This window comes from Natrix helvetica (assembly GCF_964273705.1).
Source record: "Natrix helvetica genome assembly, chromosome: 5".
NCBI lineage: Eukaryota > Metazoa > Chordata > Lepidosauria > Squamata > Natricidae > Natrix > Natrix helvetica.
Window position 1 is genome coordinate 20,389,244 of NC_138551.1, and position 22,210 is coordinate 20,411,453.

At 39.1% G+C, this 22,210-nt stretch overlaps 1 protein-coding gene across 9 annotated transcripts in view; it reads left to right on the forward strand.

Moving 5' to 3' along the window:
• The window catches only part of MECOM (MDS1 and EVI1 complex locus), a 572,118-nt gene extending 560,015 nt beyond the window's left edge, over positions 1-12,103 (forward strand). For 5 of the 9 annotated variants that reach the window (XM_081955575.1, XM_081955576.1, XM_081955573.1 and 2 more), the window contains 4 exons: positions 2,369-2,498; positions 6,828-7,064; positions 8,765-8,951; positions 10,346-12,102. In XM_081955575.1, the coding sequence (XP_081811701.1) occupies positions 2,369-2,498; positions 6,828-7,064; positions 8,765-8,951; positions 10,346-10,468 (677 nt within the window). In that variant the 3' untranslated portion in view covers positions 10,469-12,102. Of the gene's footprint in view, positions 1-2,368; positions 2,499-6,827; positions 7,065-8,764; positions 8,952-10,345 lie in introns of all 9 variants that reach the window. The other 4 variants (XM_081955568.1, XM_081955570.1, XM_081955569.1 and 1 more) reach the window with 1 other exon arrangement.
• The last annotated feature ends 10,107 nt before the right edge of the window (positions 12,104-22,210 follow it).

Below are 22,210 nucleotides of genomic sequence, written 5' to 3' on the forward strand. Positions count from 1 at the left end.
TTGTTTTATGTAATGTTTTTATATTGCTTGACAGTGATATTGGTGTCATATAAATTTAATAAATAAAGAAAAACAAAAAAAGTGAAACATGACATTGGATTTGTATATGGCACCCAAAAGCTTTGGGTACAGCCCCAAAACCTAGCCTAGCGTTTCCTCCTAGTAAGAACTAATAGCTGATAATCTTTTTTTTTTTTACTTACCAACTATATGGATTGTTATATGCAAGAATAAGTACCATTATGTAGATGTCCCCAACACAGTCAAGTCATTTGTGTATTATTAAATAGGCATGGGACTTTTTATAGAGAAAGGAATTTGAACACACAAATATCAGATACATGTACAGGTGAAACTCAAAAAATTAGAATATCGTGCAAAAGTTCATTTATTTCAGTAACACAACTGAAAAGGTGAAACTAATATATGAGATAAGACTCATTACATGCAAAGCAAGATAGTTCAAGCCGTGATTTGTCATTATTGTGATGATTATGGCGTACAGCTCATGAAAACCCCAAATCCACCATTTCAAAAAATTAGAATATTACATGCAATTAATAAAACAAGGATTGTACATAGAACAATCTCAGACCTCTGAAAAGTATAAGCATACATATGTACTACGTTTGGGCCCCTTTTTCAGCAATTACTGCCTCAATGCAGCGTGGCATGGAAGCTATCAGCCTGTGGCACTGCTGAGGTGTTATGGAAGACCAGGATGCTTCAATAGCGGCATTCAGCTCTTCTGCATTGTTCGGTCTCATGTCTCTCATCTTTCTCTTGGCAATGCCCCATAGATTCTCTTTGGGGTTCAGGTCAGGCGAGTTTGCTTGCCAATCAAGCACAGTAATCCCACGGTCATTGAACGAGGTGTTGGTGCTTTTGGCACTGTGGGCAGCTGGAAAATAAAGTCAGCATCCCAATAAAGCTCGTCTGCGGAAGGAAGCATGAAGTGCTCCAAAATCTCCTGGTAGACAGCTGTTTTGACCCTGATCTTAATGAAGCGGTCCAAAGTCCTGTTGCTCAGTGGTCCAAAGTCCTCTTTTCTGATGAGAGCAACTTTTGCATCTCGTTTGGAAACCAAGGACCCAGAGTATGGAGGAAGAATGGAGAGGCCAAGCACCGTAATCCCACGGTCATTGAACCAGGTTTTAGTGCTTTTGGCTTTATGGGGATGCTGACTTCATTTTCCAGCTGCCCACACTGCCAAAAGCACCAAAACCTGATTCAATGACCATGGGATTACTGTGCTTGATTGGCCAGCAAACTTACCTGACCTGAACCCCATAGAGAATCTATGGGGCATTGCCAAGAGAAAGATGAGAGACATGAGACCGAACAATGCAGAAGAGCTGAAGGCCGTTATTGAAGCATCCTGGTCTTCCGTAACACCTCACCAGTGCCACAAGCTGATAGCTTCCATGCCATACCGCATTGAGGCAGTAATTGCTGCAAAAGGGGCCCAAACCAAGTACTGAGTACATATGCATGCTTACACTTTTCAGAAGTCCGATATTGTTCTATGTACAATCCTTGTTTTATTGATTGCATGTAATATTCTAATTTTCTGAGATGGTGGATTTGGAGTTTTCATGAGCTGTACGCCATAATCATCACAACTATGACAAATCACGGCTTGAACTATCTTGCTTTGCATGTAATGAGTCTTATCTTGTATATTAGTTTCACCTTTTAAGTTGCGTTACTGAAATAAATGAACTTTTGCACGATATTCTAATTTTTCAAGTTTCACCTGTACCAGAACCAAATGTTCACAGTTATAAGTAGACCCTTAGTGATGTCTAAAAACTTCAGTGAAATGTGGGTATTATGCTGTTAGTATGTGAGCTTTCCTAAAACAACTTGGCAGTCATACAAGGACTATTATATTTATGTTAGAGATGTTAACATCCATTTTGTGGACCCCAGAATTCTTCCAAAGTGAGTAGAGGCTAAATAATTTCCCCCCTGTATGTTGGGTGGGATTTTTTTTTTTTTAGGATTAAGAAACGAAACATGCATGTCAACCCATAAAACTTCCAGATAATGACCCAGGACTGGTCCTGGCAACTTTTGAAGTACAGCCCTTAACCTGTCATTCAAGCTTACAAAAAATATGCATCTACTTCCTCCTCAAAAATAAATGTTATCTATCTATCTATCTATCTATCTATCTATCTATCTATCTATCTATCTATCTATCTATCATCTATCTATCTATCTATCTATCTATCTATCTATCTATCATCTATCTATCTATCTATCTATCTATCTATCTATCTATCTATCATCTATCTATCATCTACCTTCCTACCTACCCACCCACTACCTGCCTACCTACTGTATATTCCTTTTTTTGGTAAAGGTACTGCTACATCTTCACCGCACTCGGAACTTGAAAGCACAGGGGCTATCTTAGATGATAAAGAAGACTCATACTTTACAGAAATTCGGAATTTTATTGGGAATAGCAGTCACAATAATTCAGAGGAAAGGTAAGGTGTCCTTTTATTATTGCTGGACTCAATCAACAGCATACTTTTTCTAACTTTTTTTTCCACCTCATTTTCAAATAATTGGGCAAAACCAGGATTTACTAAGATGCTGGAATACCAGACATAGTTTCATTGGGCTGATTACACAAACTTTATAAATAAAATGTGCCTATTAATATAAACTATACATTATTGTTCTTCAATTATAAACTTGAACCTCAAAACTAACTTTGTTTTATTCAAAACATTTCATCAACCTTTCTTTTATAGTTTGAAACATGTAGAACAAATTAATTTAAGCTTTTTGTTCTTTTGTTGTGTTTTCTACGTAGTCAAAGCAATATGTTCTGATGTGACATTCCCAATATACAACTTGGATGTAAATTTGGATGTGCTTGATGGTTATCAAAGTAAAATGTTAAATTGGCGTAACCAAAACTGTTAAATTCCAAATCAAAATCTGGTATTCTGACAAAAAGTATCGAAATATATCAACAACTTTGAACTGTTTAATTTTCAAATTAGCTTAATATGAGAGAAGTTTACAGATTTTTCCCCCAAATTGAGAACTGGGGTTAAAATCAGCAATGTCTTTGCAATATTTGGCTATTGAATGGGCTTCTATGCACGTCGCTTAGTCTTTCTAAAATTTGCATCATGTTTTCAGTTTTCACTTAGTTCTGCACATCTGATCCAGGAATTAGAAATTGTTTTGGACCATATAAAAAACAGGGAGATATTTGTAACACCTAGACTGGACAACATAGTGTCACCCACAAAATTTCACCAACTGCAGATGAAATGATAGGCTGAAATAATTATTTTACAAAGATTGGAGATTTTTCTCCTCCTTGATGTGGCAGCCACCATTCCTTACAATACTTACCTCAGTATCTCTAGAAACATTGCTGAAGAAGACAATACATCTTTAATAAGGTGCTCGATTTCTTAAAAAAGCAGAGTATTAAAACAGCTTCCTGAAGTATGATTATCAGGCTGAACTTTTGGTGGTTGCCTTATGTTCTGAAAACAATACAAAATAATAGGGAGTCTTCTAATCCAATTCCCTGTAGAAACAAGGGACCCTATAACATTTCAATACAATACAATATAATACAATACAATAATACAATACAATAGCAGAGTTGGAAGGGACCTTGGAGGTCTTCTAGTCCAACCCCCTGCCTAGGCAGGAAACACTATACCGTTTCAGACAAATGGCTATCCAACTTCTTCTTAAAGACTTCCAGTGTTGGGGCATTCACAACTTCTGGAGGCAAGCTATTCCACTGATTAATTGTTCTAACTGTCAGGAAGTTTCTCCTCAGTTCTAAGTTGCTTCTCTCCTTGATTAGTTTCCACCCATTGCTTCTTATTCTACCCTCAGGTGCCTTGGAGAATAGTTTGCCTCCCTCTTCCTTGTGGCAACCCCTGAGATATTGGAACACTGCTATCATGTCTCCCCTGGTCTTTCTTTTCATTAAACTAGACATGCCCAGTTCCTGCAACCGTTCTTCATACGTTTTAGTCTCCAGTCCCCTAATCATCTTTGTTGCTCTTCTCTGCACTCTTTCTACATCGTGGCGACCAAAACTGAATGCTGTATTCCAAGTGTGACCTTACCAAGGCATTATAAAGTGGTATTAACACTTCACGTGATCTTGATTCTATCCCTCTGTTTATGTAGCCTAGAACTGATTTCAGATAAATGACTGTCTGGTCTCTTCTTAAAAGCCTCCAGTGGTGGAGCCCACAACTACTGAAGGCAAGGACACATCCCTAATAAATAATTATTTCACACAAATGAAAATATATACCCCAGTTCTTTCTAAAGAATGTATTAACCATGCATGCTAAATGCTTATATTAACTCCTCACTCCACTATAATAATAATATAGAAAACCTTTCACTATTCTTACTTACAGATTTGTAACAACATGATCACAAAGCAAGCAGAGTACTTAAATCAAATTGTAGCCTTTCATGCAGATATGTATTCTCAGATGTGCAACTGAGATCCTAAGAATATGGTCTTGACTTCCCAAACAGCTTTTGGAGATTTTTAGAAATTCTGTGAAATTTGTAAATTTTAAAGGGACTGAAGGGAAAGTTAAACTATGTTTGATTAACTTTATCTGGTTAATTTAATTTGTATCGTATTTCATAGTTCAGTTTTGTCTTGGCCCCAGGCCTATCTTTGCTCTGGCTCTGTTTATTTTTTTAAAGTAACCCACAGCAAATCATTCGGAGGTCAAGTGTGACCTTTGTCTACCAAAATTTTTGATGTAATTGTTTAAATTTCTATAAAAATGTTTATCTTTAATAAATTAGTCTGAATATGTCAGTGTAGTTTTCACTATAAAAGTAGCTACTGCATGCCATCATTCCCTTTTCATTTTTCTTACTTGTTTTAATGCTGGGATCAAAAATAAATAGGCCTATATTAATGAAGACAAGTCTTTGTACATTACACATACATTGAAATTTTGTTCTCACATCATGGCCATGTTTTAGTATGTTTCACATCTGGTTTCAAGATACCCTTATATAGGAAGATTCTACAAGAAGAAAACAGCGCATCTTTCACTGTTTTCTTTTAAAATGTATCATTTTTACATTATTTTTAAAAGATGCTCATTCTTTGGGAATTAGAGCATATAAAAATGTAATTAGTAAATCTGGCTTTTTTTAAATCATATGGTTTTCATTAGTTTGATTTAAATCCAAGTACTTTTCACAACAAATATTCTCCAACTGTTGAAATTTCCCGTCTGGCAAACCCTGATTTATGACTCATAATTCTTTTGATTACCCAAAACATACTAAGCAGGGCACTTTGACAAAACATGCCAAGAATATTCTCTACTATAAAGTGACCAGTTATTGCTGATCTTTTCATCGTTATTTCTATAAGCTTTGTAGCTCTTGTATTATTACTGGCTATTGGTTAATTTCTGACTGATTATTTTTCTTCTATGCTATAAATTAAGGAATGGCCATGAAGATACAAACTTTCTAAAAGTTTCTAAACTTAATTGTGGGCAGGGCTACATAATTTTGACAATGATGAGATAACTTCTTATGTGATTTCATTCTCTTTTGCGAAATAGACCAGTTTTAGGGAAAACCAAACATAGTCACAGGAGAAATAACATTCTTTTTACATTTCAGAAGAAGAATTTGATTCTAGGGAATAGGTTGGGTATGCCTGTAGACTTCCGATTGGCTGTTTATTTACATATTTAAGTTTAAATGAAATAAGGTAATCAGAACTTATCTCTGAGGAAAACGACAGAGAATGATTCATACAACTAAATAATTAAATTCTTATGGGTGTAATATTAAACACTGTCAACAATTTAGGTGGCTGTTTCTCCAATCCATTTTGGAATATAATGTGTTTAAGATGGTTAATTCCATTTTCATGTCAAAGTATTTAAATGTACTTCACTGCCGCAACACAATGGACATTGCTAATTCCTATATGGCAAGGTTTTAAGTGAGAAGTTCTTCATATAAATGATATAATAATAATAATAATAATAATAATAATAATAATAATAATAATAATAATAATAATAATAATAATAATAATAATAATAATAATAATAATAATAATATAAGGTATAATACTGCCATTAGTGGAAAATTAACATACTATTCTTCTAAAGTAATTCATTTTTTGTGGCCCTCTACGATTGTCAAGATTGCTCCTTCTATGTCAGATAGAAAGCAAATAGAAGACCTAAAATGGAGAAATTGCAGTTAAAAACACCGGTGTCCCCATAGAAAATCTCACTAATTTAATTTCAGCCCTTCACTCCACAGAAATGCCTTCCCTTCCTTGAAGACACCAGAGCACCCATATTTTATGGCTATTTCATGACTCAACAACTAGAATATAATTATCCTCTTCTGACAGTACTGTTGTTCAGCAGTCTGCATAAATTGTTTTAAGCATTTTTCTCTGGGAAATAGTGCAGTATCAGACAGGATATGAAATGAATAACTTATCCCTTAGGCTGAATAAGATAGAAATTCTTGTTTGAAGAACATAGTAATCTAAAAAAAAAATACTCTATCATTCGAATTGAATCTAAATCTAATCTAATTTTCCTCAGTGTTAATTTCACAATTGTGAATTCTGTTCAGAGGCGAATTAAATTTCAAAGAAATGTTGTCACCTTCATGAACGAGGTTGAATCGTGTGGATTTTAATTATAACAGACTTATTACTTCTGCAAAAGAATTGAGGAAAACAAAGGCTTTATATCTAATACTCCCTACCATTCATTTTGTGTTGACTGTTTATTCTTACTTTTTGAAAGAATGAATGGAAGTCACTTTAAGGATGAAAAGACCCCAGTAGTAAGCCAGAATTCAGACCTGTTGGAAGATGAAGAAGCAGAAGATGAAGTAATGATGGATGAGGAAGATGAAGAAAGTGAAATAACAGGGAAGTCAGTTAAAGAACTTGCAACAAGCAACATATGTGAAGAGCCCACAGAGGGTGATTTTGAAGAAGCAAATCCATTGGAAATAAATTGCAAATCCTCTCCTGACAGGTACGTACTTATCTCGATGATAGTCAAACATGGCAGCAGCAGTATGGGGGTAGGTGGGACCAAGAAGTACCCAGAAAATATCTGGATATTATTGCATGTAGATGAAAATGTTCCATTTCTTAATTCTCAGAAATTAATGATATTAGATAAAGTATTAGTGGGGACTGATGATTAATTGATAAGGGTAATAATATTTACTACACTACAAAATGGAGGAAGAACAAGTCCATATGACAATGGTCATATGGGCTAAAAAATTGGGATACAAAGAGAATCTTTATAAAATGTTCTACAGGTGGCATCTCCCCCTCGTAAGATTGGCTAAAATGTTTAGCAACACATCCCCAAAATGTTGGAAATGTGAGCAATCACTAGGCACATACTACCACATGTGGTGGACCTGTAAAAAAGCAAGGAGATTTTGGTTACAAATTCAGATGTGGCTAGAAAAAATGGTTGGACAATGTATAGAATTCAAGCCAGAATTATTTCTATCAGGTATTATAAGGCTATAGCAAAGGGTCAATATGCCTAATACTTCACATCCTAACAGCAGCGAGAATGGTGTTTGCACAGCAATGGAAAAGTGAAAATACTTTTCCAGTATTTTAGAATAATAAGGAAGATATTAACATGAGCAGAAATGGATAGACCAGGGGTCAGCAAAAAATGAAAATGTTCTTCAAGCTGTGGGCTTAAAAATTTTAAGCAAAATTTTAAGCAAAAATACAACAAAACCAGCATACCTACACCCGTGAAAATCTACGAAAACAAATTATATATATATGTTGTATTTGTGCTGATAAATACAAATTAGCACAATTAGGTCATACCAGGGGTTGTAACACAAAACACACACACACACAAAACACACACACACACAAAACACACACACACACACACACACACACACACACACACACACACACACACACACACACATATATATATATATATATATATATATATATATATATATATATATATATATACACACATTCTTGTGTTATGCAATATTACGAAGTGCTGAGATATACACACAATAAAATATTTTACCAATAAAAGAGAATATTAGCTCAGGGTTGAATTGTGAGTTTCTTGGTGCTCTGATGATGTTACCTAGTTTGGTAATGAAATGTCTGGAAGAAAACAACTAAGAGAGTACTGAGGAGCCCACAATGCACACATTCTTTTCTTATTATTCCCTGCCTTTCAAACACTTTGTCCAGAAGGTAGCCTGTAAATATATGGCAATATATAAAACAGTCATTCTCAATCAGTGAATCAAGTCAACCATGTGCAGTGTGACAGTGGGCAATTAACTGAAAGAGGGAATATAAAGGTTTTCATGGAGGGACTTCTTGGAAATCTACAAGAAACAGTTTTCAGGATCTGGGTTGCAATTGTTAAATACATTTTTAACATGAAAGGGTCTTAGTCTTGAGTAGACAAACACTGACTTGTGTTGCTAGCTATAAACCCATGACTGCTTTATGTTTTCTAACTATTATTTGTCAATTTGCACAAAGGCTTGGAAAAGAGAAGTGTGTACTATACATCACAAAAGAATGTTCCAAGAAGTGTCTCTGTTCTAGTACCTATATTTAATTTTATTGAAATCAGTGATATGTTTAAATATATGATGATTACAATCATTGGCTTTTGCCCAGATCTATCTCATCTCAATGTCTTTTTTGCAGGTATAAGGAAGATGAGTTTAATAAAACTGGACTTTCTGCTTTGGACCACATAAGGCACTTCACCGATAGTCTCAAAGTGAGGAAATTAGAAGAAAACCAGTTCAATGAAACTGACTTGGCGGCATTCACCACCTCCCATTTGCCAGAAGACTTAAAACAGCCATTGCATCGCAAGTCCAAATCCCAGGTAAAAGTCCTTTAGGAAATGCAAAAGATGAACAACTAAGGAAATGCAATTAGCAGCCTAATCCAGATGTAATCAAAACATTAAGATTGAGAATGAGGAATGTATGATAATAAACAGCCAAGTATTTTGTCCATCTCCAAATTCAACTAATTAGGGACTCTTGTGGGTTTATATGCTGACTTTATAAATGTAAATTATAGGAATATAGGGGTCTTCTTTCCTTGGTCCTTTCTTTTGAAGGAAAAAAAAATATATTCCTGGTTTAGGATCGCATTTATTCTGATGTTTGCTAAACCACATAATCTGAAAACATTTTAGTCTACTGTAATGCTTAATATTTACTCCCAGAAAATAAATTAAGACTTTGTTCCTATTCACTGAAATGAAATGGCTAGGTTTTCAATGTTGTTATTCAGTGGTGGGTTCCTACCGGTTTGGACCGATTCAGCCCAACCGGTAGTGGTTTGGTGGCCCGGGTCACTGGAACTGGCAGAGATGCAGGCCTGCCACACCCCCAAAAAGGTTCTCCAGGTGTCGCCGTAGGTGATACCATCTTGTTTCTTGCTTCTGTGCATGCGCAGAACAATTTTTATTGTACTGCGCATGCACGCACAGCATGTATCCAGGGCTAGTGCATCCCACAAGCGAACTGGCAGTAGTGACTTCCAGACCCCACCCCTGTTGCCATTCCATGAAGAATTAGATCCAGTATTTGTTTCAAGTTTTCTATGTATCTTACAGGTAGAAAATTTAATAATTTGTAGCACTTGCAATTTTCGGTCCCAAAGCTTCCCAGGTCCTAGTAAGAAAAGGATGGGTGATACATAAGCGAGGCCATTTCCCTAATAGTCATCAAGTATGATCATAAATGAGAATTGCTAACCTCAGAACTCTTTCTTGAGCCACTCTGCACATCTTCTCCAACCAGCTAGATATCTCAGTCACATAACAATCCCAAAATTAGAAGGGCCTTTTCCTCAGTCAGATTCAATGCCCTCCCAGCAGCTGTTACTAAAGGAAAATACCAAAAAAAATCCCCTTGAAATAGAGATTGTGTTAATGCAGTGGAGGAATAATTGAATTGATGGAACATATTATTCTGTACGGATCTCTCTATGCAAGTGCTCACCAGGAATTCTTATTTCCATTCATCACTAAATATCCTAATCATTCCAATTTGTTTTATCTCAAGATATTGTCATTCCAACCAGATTTTATTTCATTGATTACAGCCAAGTACTGTGGTACCATAATGTTAACTTTGACTCTTGTGTTTTATTTGACGGAATAAAAATTGATTTGATTTGAATTGCTATTCATGACAAAATGGCGGGTCTACTACACACTATTATTATTAAGTTTTGGAATTGTTTTCTTATTTCTCATTGACCTAGGCTTACGCTATGATGCTTTCACTCTCCGACAAGGACTCTCTACACTCTTCGTCCAACATGTGGCACAGTATGGCGAGAGCTGCTGCGGAATCTGGTGCCATCCAGTCCATTAGTCACGTATGACCCTGTCAATCGCTAACTGGATTGGGACTAAGTCCGAACTAGCAACAAGGCTCTTTGCTAGAAGACTAATGACTAAAAAGACTGCAGAGCAGAATGCCTTAGAAATCTGACAGGTCACGTTTAAAGTCAGGTGACCTTAAACTCGATGATTTAAAAGAAGAAGAAGAAAAAAAAACTATTTATTCTCAATATTTTGTTTTGCACAGTGAAGGCAGCTGCTGACATTTTGAGGATCAATGCGACATTCAGAAAAGATGGATCAAATAGACCTTGATGGGAAATATGTGTCTTCCACTCCACCTGTTTGGGGAGGGACTTAGGGTCAAGATTCTATTGCTACATACTCATGAGCACTTCACTCAACAACAAAAAATGGTTTCATTCATTGGGGGGAAGGGATCGTTCTGTTTTCTTATAGAGCAGTTGGAGATGGGATTTTCTATACAGTCCACCTCATTTTTGTTTCATTCATTTCAAGCCACAGAGGAAGACAAAGCCTTTGTATGCACACCTTTAACCTAGAACGTAATGGCAATATCTTGTCCTCTGTTTAATTTTTGCCTTTTGAATTACATTATAAAAATAAATTGACTATAGAGACTCACAGGAGATGACAATGTAAGACGTCTGTGTATATTGTAAACACACACACACAAATCTGGATATTCAGTAATCCTAGGAAGTGAATATTTCATCATCTTACTTACGATGGACCATGGCCATTAAACATACCACTACAATTCAACGAATGCTTCCCCTATTATTGTAAAGGCATTTTTAATTTTAGACAATCACATCATTGCTTGTTTTTGTCTTGTTGTGTTTATTTTTTGCTTTTGATTATTTCTTCTTACTCCCCTTCCTCCTCTTCTTTTTTTGATGTTACCATGTATTTATTTGTTGGCAAACAATTGTTGGTGGGTAGAAAAGCACTCTTGCTAAATGTAGCACTGTTGATATGAAATGAATAGCACTGGTCCAGTTTTCCCCCCCAAACCCCTCACTATTATTTTTCTGGGCACCCATGAACTTCAAAAGAAAAAAAAAAGGGAGGCGGACTGATCTGCATATATTGGCGTGCAAACTGTGTTTGAAAAAAAAAGTCTTACATTCCTCTTTTACTATCCTTGTTTTCCATTTTACTGAAATTAAATAATGAATAGAGGCGATTTAGAGATTTTTTTTTTTGTAATAAAGCAAAATGATTCAAATGTATAAAGCATTCTAATTTTTTCTCTTCGTGAAAGCATGATTCTTCTGGTAAAGAAAAAGAAAATTGTACCCAATATTTTATGCTGGTTGTCTGCGAGCTGTGTGATGTTATGTTCATGTTAATCCTATTTGTAAAATGAAGTGTTCCAAACTTATGTTTAAAAAAAGGGAAAAAAACCCAATAAATAAATGATTAACTGTATTCTGTTATTTTCGGGACAGGGGTAGGGAGGGGGGGGGGGCTGTATTTTGCCTTTTTGGTAAGGAGCCAGATTTTACTTTCCTTTTGTTTATTATCTCATTTTGAAATAACCAGCAAGTCAAGGTACTTTCCTTAAATGCTTTGTACAATGTAACTGTTATGCATTTCAGTACATTATTATGGGAGGATCAAATTTAAAAAAAAAATAAAAAGATTATTGAAATGAGGGCGTTGTTTTCATGGCCTCCTTTTTCTTCTGTAGAATGGCGCATCTATTGAGCTTGGACCTGTCAATAATATGTTTTCTTAGAGATGTCCTTAGTTAGCCGTAACATCACATTTATCAACTCTAAACTAAATCCATCAGTTAGTTGAACCTGTAGAAGGTGTGGCAGAACTTGAGGGCAGAGTTAAGAGGCATCAACCTAGAATTCCTACATAACCGCAAGTGAGCTACAGTAAATCCAACCTCCCTTGAGTTCCATTGAACCGTATCTAATTCCAAGCAGGTGCTAATAGTTGACAAATGAAAACAAATATATGCGTCCCAGGGTAATGTAGCAGAATCCAATCTGGGTCAGTCACTGGGAGCAGAGTTTTTAGTCTTTCAAGCTTTTGGACTCGTGCTGGAGCTCATTTAAAGGGAACTTCTCTCTACTGGAATGTGTATTTGAGTTGAGTTGAGAATATTTCTGGACATAGGCAGGAGCAGCAGCAAATCACTTTGTGTGGACCTTAATTTGTGTACCTGATCTTCTGCTCCTGACAGAACTCAACAGGTGCAGAATTTGGGAGGCAAGAGGTAAAACAGTGCTTAAAATCCTGCTTTTTAATACTTATGTTATTGCATGATATCTTCTGTGTCATCGTGACAAAATGTTTTGCTCTGGATCAGGGCTATCAATCTTGCGACCCATGGGATGGATGTGTCACACACTGGCCATGGCCACACCCTGTTTAGCAAAAGGGGGGGGAGTCCCGATACGTCTGGTGACGATGTGAGTTTAACACTCCTATTCTGGATGCTTCATTGTGCACAGGAGATTAGATTGATTGATTGATAGATAGATAGATAGATTGATAAATTGATAGATAGAAAGAAAGAAGAAATTCTTTATTGGCCAAGTGTGATTGGATACACAAGGAAGTTGTCTTTGGTGCATATGCTCTCAGTGTACATAAAAAGACAAGATACGAGACAAGTAGTAATAGTAATGCAGCCTTAGTGAATAGTTTGAGGGAATTATTTATTTAGCAGAGTGATGGTGTTTGGGGAAAAATCTCTTCTTGTGTCTAGTTGTCTTGGTGTGCAGTGCTCTATAGTGTCTTTTTGAGGGTAGGAATTGAAACAGTTTATGTTCAAGATGCGAGGGGTCTATAAATATTTTCACCCCCCTCTTTTTGACCCAGGCAGTGTACAGGTCCTCAGTGGAAGGCAGGTTGGTAACAATTGTTTTTTCTGCAGTTCTGATTATCCTCTGAAGTCTGTCTCTGTCTTGTTGTGTTGCCGAACCAAACCAGACAGTTATAGAGAAGCAAATGAGTGCCACATGGCTTAGCACCTTTGGGATATTACTGTGTCAGTGAATGGCGCTCTGTCCGGCTGGAAAGAGGCGTTGCCAGGCGGCTGCTTGTGAGAACAGCTGCCCGGCAACCCCCCGCTCCAGCTGCGCACAGCGCCACCCACCAACCTAGCGGTATCCCAAAGGCGTCAATGTGAGCGCCTTTGTCCCCCCCTCCCCCGGCTCCTGCGGCTTTGCGCCTTCGGGATATCTCTAGGTTGGTGAGTGGTGCTCTGCCTGGCTGGAGGGGGAGTGTCAAGGGGGCTTATTTTTGGGGTAGGGTGTAAGTTTTTGCCCACAGGAAAAATATGGCATGGCCTTATTATCAGGACATGTTGTAATTTCGGGAAAACACGGTAGCAATTCAGAATACTTGGAATTTATTGTTGCTGTAAATCAACTGACCATTTATATGCCAGCAGGATATTTTCGCCAAACTGCCTCTGACCAGCCAGCCGCCCTTGGCTTTTAGTGCCTTCTGAACATTAAACCTTTATGTTTATTCAAAAGAATGCCCATTTATTTGCACAATCATTTATCCCTGCGTGAAGCACAGGCAAGTGAAACACTTCTAATTATCCCTTGTTTCTTTCCTTCCTTTCACATTTTCTTTGATTAATTATTTGCTAGAATAGATCAAAATGTCTTTGGCATTCATTATCTCAGCAGAACCGATTGTGGAAACAAATTGACAGCAACTCTGATTTAGTTGCAGTTGCTCATGGGGGGGTGTGGGGAAAGAGATTTTATGCAGCATAAAACAAAATCCTCTACATATAAAGTCTTAATGGACCCCAACAAATAAAAAGCAAGGAGTCCGTGACCAGAAAACAACCTTGACCTCCTCTTTTTCCTACCTCTCACATTCAAAGACGAAGTGTACTGCTAAATGGTTATCTAACATTGTCATGGAAAGACCACATTTGCTGTTCAATTAATTTCACTAGGTCATTTCTGAGTACTAGAGATTTTTCTTGAAAACTTACAACCATGGCTGGGCTATCAAGGATAGGAAGGTTGACCCCCCTCCTATCCTTGATAGCAGACGTGGTATTCAGCAGGTTCTGACCAGTTCTAGAGAACCGGTAGCAAAAATTTTGAGTAGTTCGGAGAACCGATAAATACCACCTCTGACTGGCCCCACCCCCATCTATTCTCTGTCTCTCGAGTCCCAGCTGATCGGGAGGGAATGGGGATTTTGCAGTAACCTTCCTCTGGAGTGGGGAGGGAATGGAGATTTTACAGTATCCTTCCCCTACCATGCTTACTAAGCCAGGCCCACCAAGCCACACCCACAGAACTGGTAGTAAAAAAAATGGAATCCCACCACTGCTTGATAGCCCAACTCTGTTAGCTCCCCTATTGTTTCATAATGGCCTAAAGTCTCTGCCAGTTGGACTGGGGCTCCAACACAAAATGGAGGTGGTTGATTGAGTAACAGCAGATCCCATTTCCGTCCATTCTACCTCCCCTCCCCAAGTGTCTTTGGTTTTAATATTTGGTTTTCATTTATTCAGGTTTTAATACAGATGTATTTTTTTGACATTTGATAGCTGCCCAGAGTTACCTTATGGTAAGATGAGTGGCCAATAAATATTTAAAATAATGAAATAAAATAAATCATAATTCCACCAAAAGAGGAGAAGGGATTAAACTGGGAGTTTGGTAGGTATTCTGCACTCTCACCTCAGAAGTACCCCTAGACCTTCTACTATCCAGATCCTGAAAGAAGAAGAGACTCTTAGCCTAGTCTTGGCCAAAATAATAGCTAAATAAGAAAATTCTAGACTCTCACATTCTCTCTCTCTCTCTCCCTCCCTCCCTCCCTCCCTCCCTCCCTCCCTCCCTCTCCTCTTCCATCTACCCTTCTCTCCTCCTCCTGCTCCTCTCTCCCTCTCTCTGACACACATACACATCCTTTTCAGGGCTCTACAATTCTACAAGGCTCAGCCCACAGATGCTCTAGTTTTGAGCTCAGCATGCTACCCATCTGGTTGGATGTTCTAGGCTAGATGGCTAACTAATAACTCTTCCTATCCAGGTGGCAGATACGGTGCAGCCTGCTGCTATTAAATAAGGCAGGTAAGAGAAGGTAGAATTGCTGCTATGTTTTATATAGCCAATGTTCCATGTGCCTTCAGCATTTAGTCATACCTGCCACATGACCACAGAGACGTCTATGGCTCTTCGGCTTTGAAATGGAGATGAGCACCGCCCCCTAGAGTTGAGAACACATGTGCGAGGGAAACTGTTACCTATATAGCCAGAGGCTCCGATAGCAAACAGTGTATGGTATTTCACAGTCTTTGCTTGTCCTGTCAGCTACCATTGACACCACTTGCCTTGGGTGCTTTGGATAAGGAGAACATTGTATTTAGCCCAATTTGCATGGTCAGATTCTTCCTTTCTTGTTTATATCATCGACTGATAGGGCACCTCTGGGTGACTAACATAGGATTGAAACCTTAAAAGCCTATAACACAGAAGACAATATAACATAACTTATGACAACCCACAGCTATTCAACTGATTCTCAGTTGAAACTCCTGTTTCCGTTGATGTTCACTGCAACCAGGAATCTCTGCATGGCTGAAGTATCCATTAAGAATGTCCACTTGAGATGCCTAATGGATCTGGAGAATTTCCACCAGGCTGGATGGTTTCTAGTTCTCAATAAGATAGCCTTTGGGTTTCCTCTCCATATGTACCAATCCTGAGGGTTTCCTTCGCTTCTGAAGAGCTCTAGGAGTAGAAACAAGAGAACCATGCTAGCAGAAAGACAAGAAGTTAATCTGACTGCTCAAGGGTACAAACCTAGTTTGAAGCTATTCTGTGATGATAAAGAAACGAAGCAAGATTTATGGGGGGGGGGGGGGGGGTTGCCTTCAAATCAGTTTTGACTCCTAGGGACTGCCTGGACTGCCTGAAATTTCTAAACAACATTTCTGAAAGTTGTTAACCATTTCCTTCTTACTATGGCCAAGGGAGAAAGACTGGCTGAAAGTCACCTAGCTGAAATGTTAAAATCAGAGTTGTAGTTTGCCCATTACTGTCAGTTCTGGTAATATGTTTCAAAAGGTGGCACTGCCCCTGATGGAGCAGATCTATAACTTGGAAGTCTCCTCAAATCATGGCTGCTGGAAGGACAATAGTAGCCATGGCCAGGAACCTTGCCCTACTCTGGCTTGTACACCTGCACATATTTGCTTTCATTCATCAACGTTTAGCACCTGCACCCTGAGAGGTGGATTCAGATAAGACAAATGGATTGGCCCAAAGTCACCCAGCCAGTTTTCATGTCTGAGGAGAACAGGAAATCAAAGTCTTGTTTTATAGCCACCATCTTATCCAAACCACCAAACTCTACCCTGGGGTTAGAACAGTCACAGCTGCAATGCTATCTCTTGAATATCACCACACCTATCAAGTCAACACTCTCAATTGTTAAAACTGAGCTTTTACTTATTCTAAATTGTTCCTATACTATATCTGAATGCTTCCAATGTTGACATATTTATGTATTTTGTACATAATATGCCTACTTGGCCAAATTCATTGTCTTGCCGGTTGTTATTTTTGCTTTAGTTGCTCGGACAGCCAAATGGAAGGAGCCCTGCTGGCACAGCAGTTAGAATGCAGTGTTGAAAATTAACTCTGTCCACAGCCTGGAGTTCAATCCTGGTGGGGTCAAGGTTGACTCAGCCTTCCATCCTTTCGAGATTAGTAAAACAAGGACCCAGATTGTTGTGGGGGGCAATATGCTGACATTGTAAACCAAGAGAGTGCTGCAAAGCACTGTGGAGCAGTATAGAAATTTAAATTGCCATGAAAGTGAATATTCTTGACCCATATGTTTCTACAACTTAAGGTTCTTCATATTCCATGGAACTATTGGTCATGTTTATTGGGTTAATAATGCTCACGAAGAAGATAATGGTGTCCTTCCAGCTGTTTATCTGGCATTCTAACTTTGAGCAACACAGACTCACACAAGGTGAGAGACATGCATTATTACATATCACAGCTCCAGTACTCCACATCAATATTACCACCCGTCCCGCCCCATACTTTGAGGGCAGCCAAAGATGAGATAGCAGGCGACAGACCTGCCGGCTTGCACATATGGAAATGTTCAATTTGTAATCTGATTACACCACCAAGGGGAAAAAGAGGAGGGGGGGGTACCCAAAAGCAAAACAGACGCCCACTTGATACCTGTAGCAGATTTGTTTCATGGCTAAGTGCAGAAAATTCTCAACATCGTGTCGAGTTTCCTACGGCTGTCCAAGTCAACTGATGGAAGTAGTTGTTTAATTCCTGGGGAACCCTTCAAACAGGCATATGTCAGACCTAATTTAATCCATAGAAAGATAGACTAATTGTTAGGACTTTTGTAGTGGCATAATGCAGCCATTGAGTCAGACTGTGCCCCTTGTAAAGGTTTGCATGTAAGAGCTAAAGGGCCTGCCTTTGTTCTGGAGAAAAGATGCTTTTGTCTCAGACGCTAGGATTTTCTCCCCAGCCTCCCCCACCCTTCCAAGCCTAGGATATGTTTGCCTTGCCTGGGTGGTGTGGCAGAAGGGAAGGACAGAAGACTAGTTTCATCAATTTAAAGAGACTTCTTTCAGGAGGTCTGATAAGACATTGGCCACCATCGGTGGTCTGTGGGCCACTGGTTGTCTGTGAGAAAATTTTGGTGGTCCGCAGAAAAATTATTTGCATGTTTTACATTGCACTAAATCAAGGGTCCTCAAACTACGGCCCCTGGGCCAGATACGTGCAGCGAATGTTTGTGTTGCTGCAGAGAGTCTCCCCCTTCTAGGATCATTTTGTGCCCTGGAGAGACAAAATTCCAACTTGGAGTCTGCTTCAGCCTCCTGGTGCAGGATTTTGGGTGAAGGCTGGAAGAAATGCCACTGGTGTCAAAGAGCCAGAGGACCTTGTTCCAGTGGGACTGTATCATGGAACTGGCTGAACATCTAAGCTTGCTCAGCCCCCAGGCGCCGGTACCTGGCCTTGCACTCCTGCAGGTCTCCCCTCTGCTTGGAAAGTCTATGCTCGTAGTCCTCAGTGAGTTGCTTCTGCTGAGCCTCCTTTTTGGTCAGATTCAATTTGAAGTGAGCCAGCTGTTTTGGCAACTCTTTTTCATGGCGGCTGCTTAGCTCCAACAACTGCTTCCTGTTGGGTCCCTAAGGAGCCTGAGCAGGTAGGCGAGGAATGGCTGGGAGGGAAGGGGCGAGTAGAGGCCAGCGAGGCACCTCTCGATGTGAGTGACATTGAGTTGGCCACGCCCACCCGGTCACATGACCACCTAGCCGCCTCCACCCAGGCAGTCATTAGGCAGATCATATTAGTGGTCCGCGAGATTATGAATTATGAATTTAGTGGTCCCTGAGGAAGGTTCGAAAGGTTGGTGACCCCTGTGATAAGATACTCTGCCAAGTGCTTGGAGAGAACCAAGGAACACACCTATTAAACTGTAGTTTTGTCTTGGAGACAGGAGCAGAGTATTAAGGTGAAAAAATTTATAAGACCATGATGGCTAAAAAAAATCTGTTTAAGTGGAGCGCTGGGGAAAGAAACAATATGAACAAAACAAAGTGTGAGGGAGAGGAAGAAAATCCTAGCACCCAGGACAAAATAAGAAATAATGTATTTTTTCCTTCACTGTCTCTAAACACCCAAACACGCAAATGGGAAAAGAAAGGAAAGGAGAAAAGAAAGATGGCTACCCTGCCTCCAGTAAATAATTCATGATACAACTCTGAGAGACTAAACTTTGTAAATCCCAAAGGTGCTTTTTCAAAAAGCAACTGGACTTCCTTTGGTTTTCCTTGAAGACATAAGAACTTATTTCTTCAAGGAAAACCAAAGAAAGTCCATTTATCTTTTGAAAAAGCACCTTTGGGACAGTCATGACTTGGATGACTGAGAATCTCCACAGACATTAAACTTTGTAAAGTTCACATTTCCAAAAGGTTGCCAGGGCTCTGGTTTTAGAATCCCGGTCTTCAAATAAAGCTAGTGATAAGTTCAGTTTGTGATAATGGTCAACCTGTAAGGTAAAAGTAAATGGTAAATAGCCACATTTGTTTATCTTAAGTCTTCACTGTTAAAAACAATTTGAAAGCATCTGGAAAGCTTGCTGGCTTACTCATTAATTCATTTATTCTTATATACCAGGGGTGTCAAACTCGCGGCATCACGGTGGCATCATGTGACATATTGGGACTTTTTTTTTTACTCTTCACTAAATGTGGGTGTGGCCAGCATGTGACGGATCTGAGCTGCAGGCTGCGAGTTTGACAGCCCTATTATAGACCACTCAAATCATTTGGCGTAAACCAAACCATTTTTTTCTCTAACATTAAAAACATTAAAACTCTAACATTCAAAACATAAAATTACAAATAAGATCCCTTATATACCCTAGCCCCATGATGGTGAACCTATGGTAAACCTATGGAACCTATGGCAACCTATGCCATGTGGAGTTATATTTGCTGTCACGGCATATTTTCTGGCATGGAAGGCCAGCTGATTTTCGGCTTTCCAGAGGACTGGGGGAGGTTGTTTTCTGCTTCCCCAGGCTTCAGGAAAGCCTCCAGAGCCTGGGGAGGGAGAAAACTCTCCCCGTATGGGAGTGCGGGTTGTGTGTACATGCACAGTTGGGTGGGTGGGCATGCGTGAGTGTGCGATAGTGTGCACCAACACAAGTTTGGCACACCTTTAGAAAAAGGTTAGCCATCACTGCCCTAGCCAGAGTCCACACATTCCAATTCTGTAAGTGGCGGGATGAACATCTCATTCAGTCTCCCCAGTTTTCACCTGGATATATTACTGTCTTCATTTGAGATCCTTCTCTAATTGATACAAAAGTGATGTGAGCATAGGAACGCCCCATTATTCCCTTTGTTTTTGGAAAGACCAAATGGAGCTAGAATCAAAATTATCCTTAGAGATGTACATTGGAATACTAGCCTTATTTAGTTATAACAAATTGTTATCATAATCAGGTCAGTAGAGTTTGGCCTCATGAAGAAACAAAGAATGATAGTTTTTGAATGCAATGACATGCAAATGCTTTCATGATCAATAAGCCAACTCTAAGTTCATTTGAACTGAACTTGACTCATGTGACATTTGGGGTCATGTCCATGTAGTTTTCTTAACAACAGTATACTTTATCATTGACTTCTACCAGATGTTTTTGATTTCCTGGTCTATCCAGAGTTACTTCCCATCCAAGCATCAACCAAATCTACCTCTGATGATTAATTTGTGGGTAAACAATTTGGTTCAGTCTAAAGCCTTGGTGGTCAATATACTCTAATTCTTAAATAACCATAGGAATAAATCAGTAGAATACAGCAACATGAATATTATCCTTCATAAATTAATTTATCTTTGGCCCACAGGCTTTGAGTTTTCTAATGTTTCTAAACAAGCTCATCTCTAGAACAACTTTATTTATTTTCCAGACCCATGATGTTATGTGATAATTGTTTATTTATTTATTCCATTTCTATAGTGGCCCATCTCAAGCAAGGCGGTGAACTTAATCGTAAACAATTACAAATTAAATATATATGGCAGCCAAGAAAAAATCTCCACAGATCTCAATATAGCCAAGAAAAAGGACTTTCTCCCTTCCCTTCTTCCGAGTGGCTGGTGGCCAACTGTCTCTTGAGCCCAAAAGGCCGGGGTAAGCAGTATTTCTCCGAATGGCCCGTGATGAAAGTTCTGGGACTAAAGAGGCTGGGTCCCATTGCCCAGGGCGAACAGCTAGGGTCCTTTCAGCAGAGATGAAATGGTAGGGGTCAATGCCTGGGGGCGGAATCTCGAGGGCAAACAAGGGGCGGTGCAGGGTAGGAGGAGAACAGTCCCATTCTGCATCTTGTAGCATCCACCAGTCAACATTTCTTGCTGGTGGAACCCATAGTGTGTCCAAATTGTGGGATTGAATTGGACCACTGGGAGAAGGTAGTGCTTTTGGTATCTCAGTCCCAAGCCATGAAGAGCTTTAAAGATGATAAGTATCTTGAATTGCACCTGTAAATACAAAGGTAATTAATATAGGCTCATGCAGTAGTACTGTTACAAGTGTTACATCTGTCAACAGGATATTTTTTATGCAAGGCTTGGAATAGCCTTGTATGTCTAAGGCCATGTCACAATAGCCTTGTATGTCATAAGGCCATGTCAGATTTGAAGAACACATCTTGTTGTGAAGTGAATGTTATGGACATGACTCTTCCGTCCCTGTCTGGAAGTTCAAAATCTAGCACAGGGAGATACTGTAAGTCCATGTCATACATGAATCCAATGTATAGCTTTTGTGGCTAATGAGTAGTCACCCCTGTCCAAATAAAGTGAAAAAAATCCAAACTTTTCTATTCTACAAAGGGAACAGGTGGTGAAGGTGAGAGAATAACCTAGTTACTTAATGTCTATGTGGTTTAGTTGAGTTTTGAGATCAATATTACTTATCTTCTTCTGTATTAGGTTGAGAAGATGACCAAGCAAGTCTAGATAGGAAGGTTTGATCATACTTTCCAAAGATTGGAAACTTTGGAGAATTGTATAATTCTCCCTACAATCCATGCATAACTTTAGTACAGTCAACAGAATCAGCACCTTTTCACCCTGCGCGCTCTTGGTGGGCCCCCCTCAATTGGGGGGGCACAGGGAGCCTTGTAGGGGCACCCTGCTGAGGGGGCAGCTAGCTGGGGGTCCCCTGTATTGGTGGCGGCCGCGGGGGGCTCC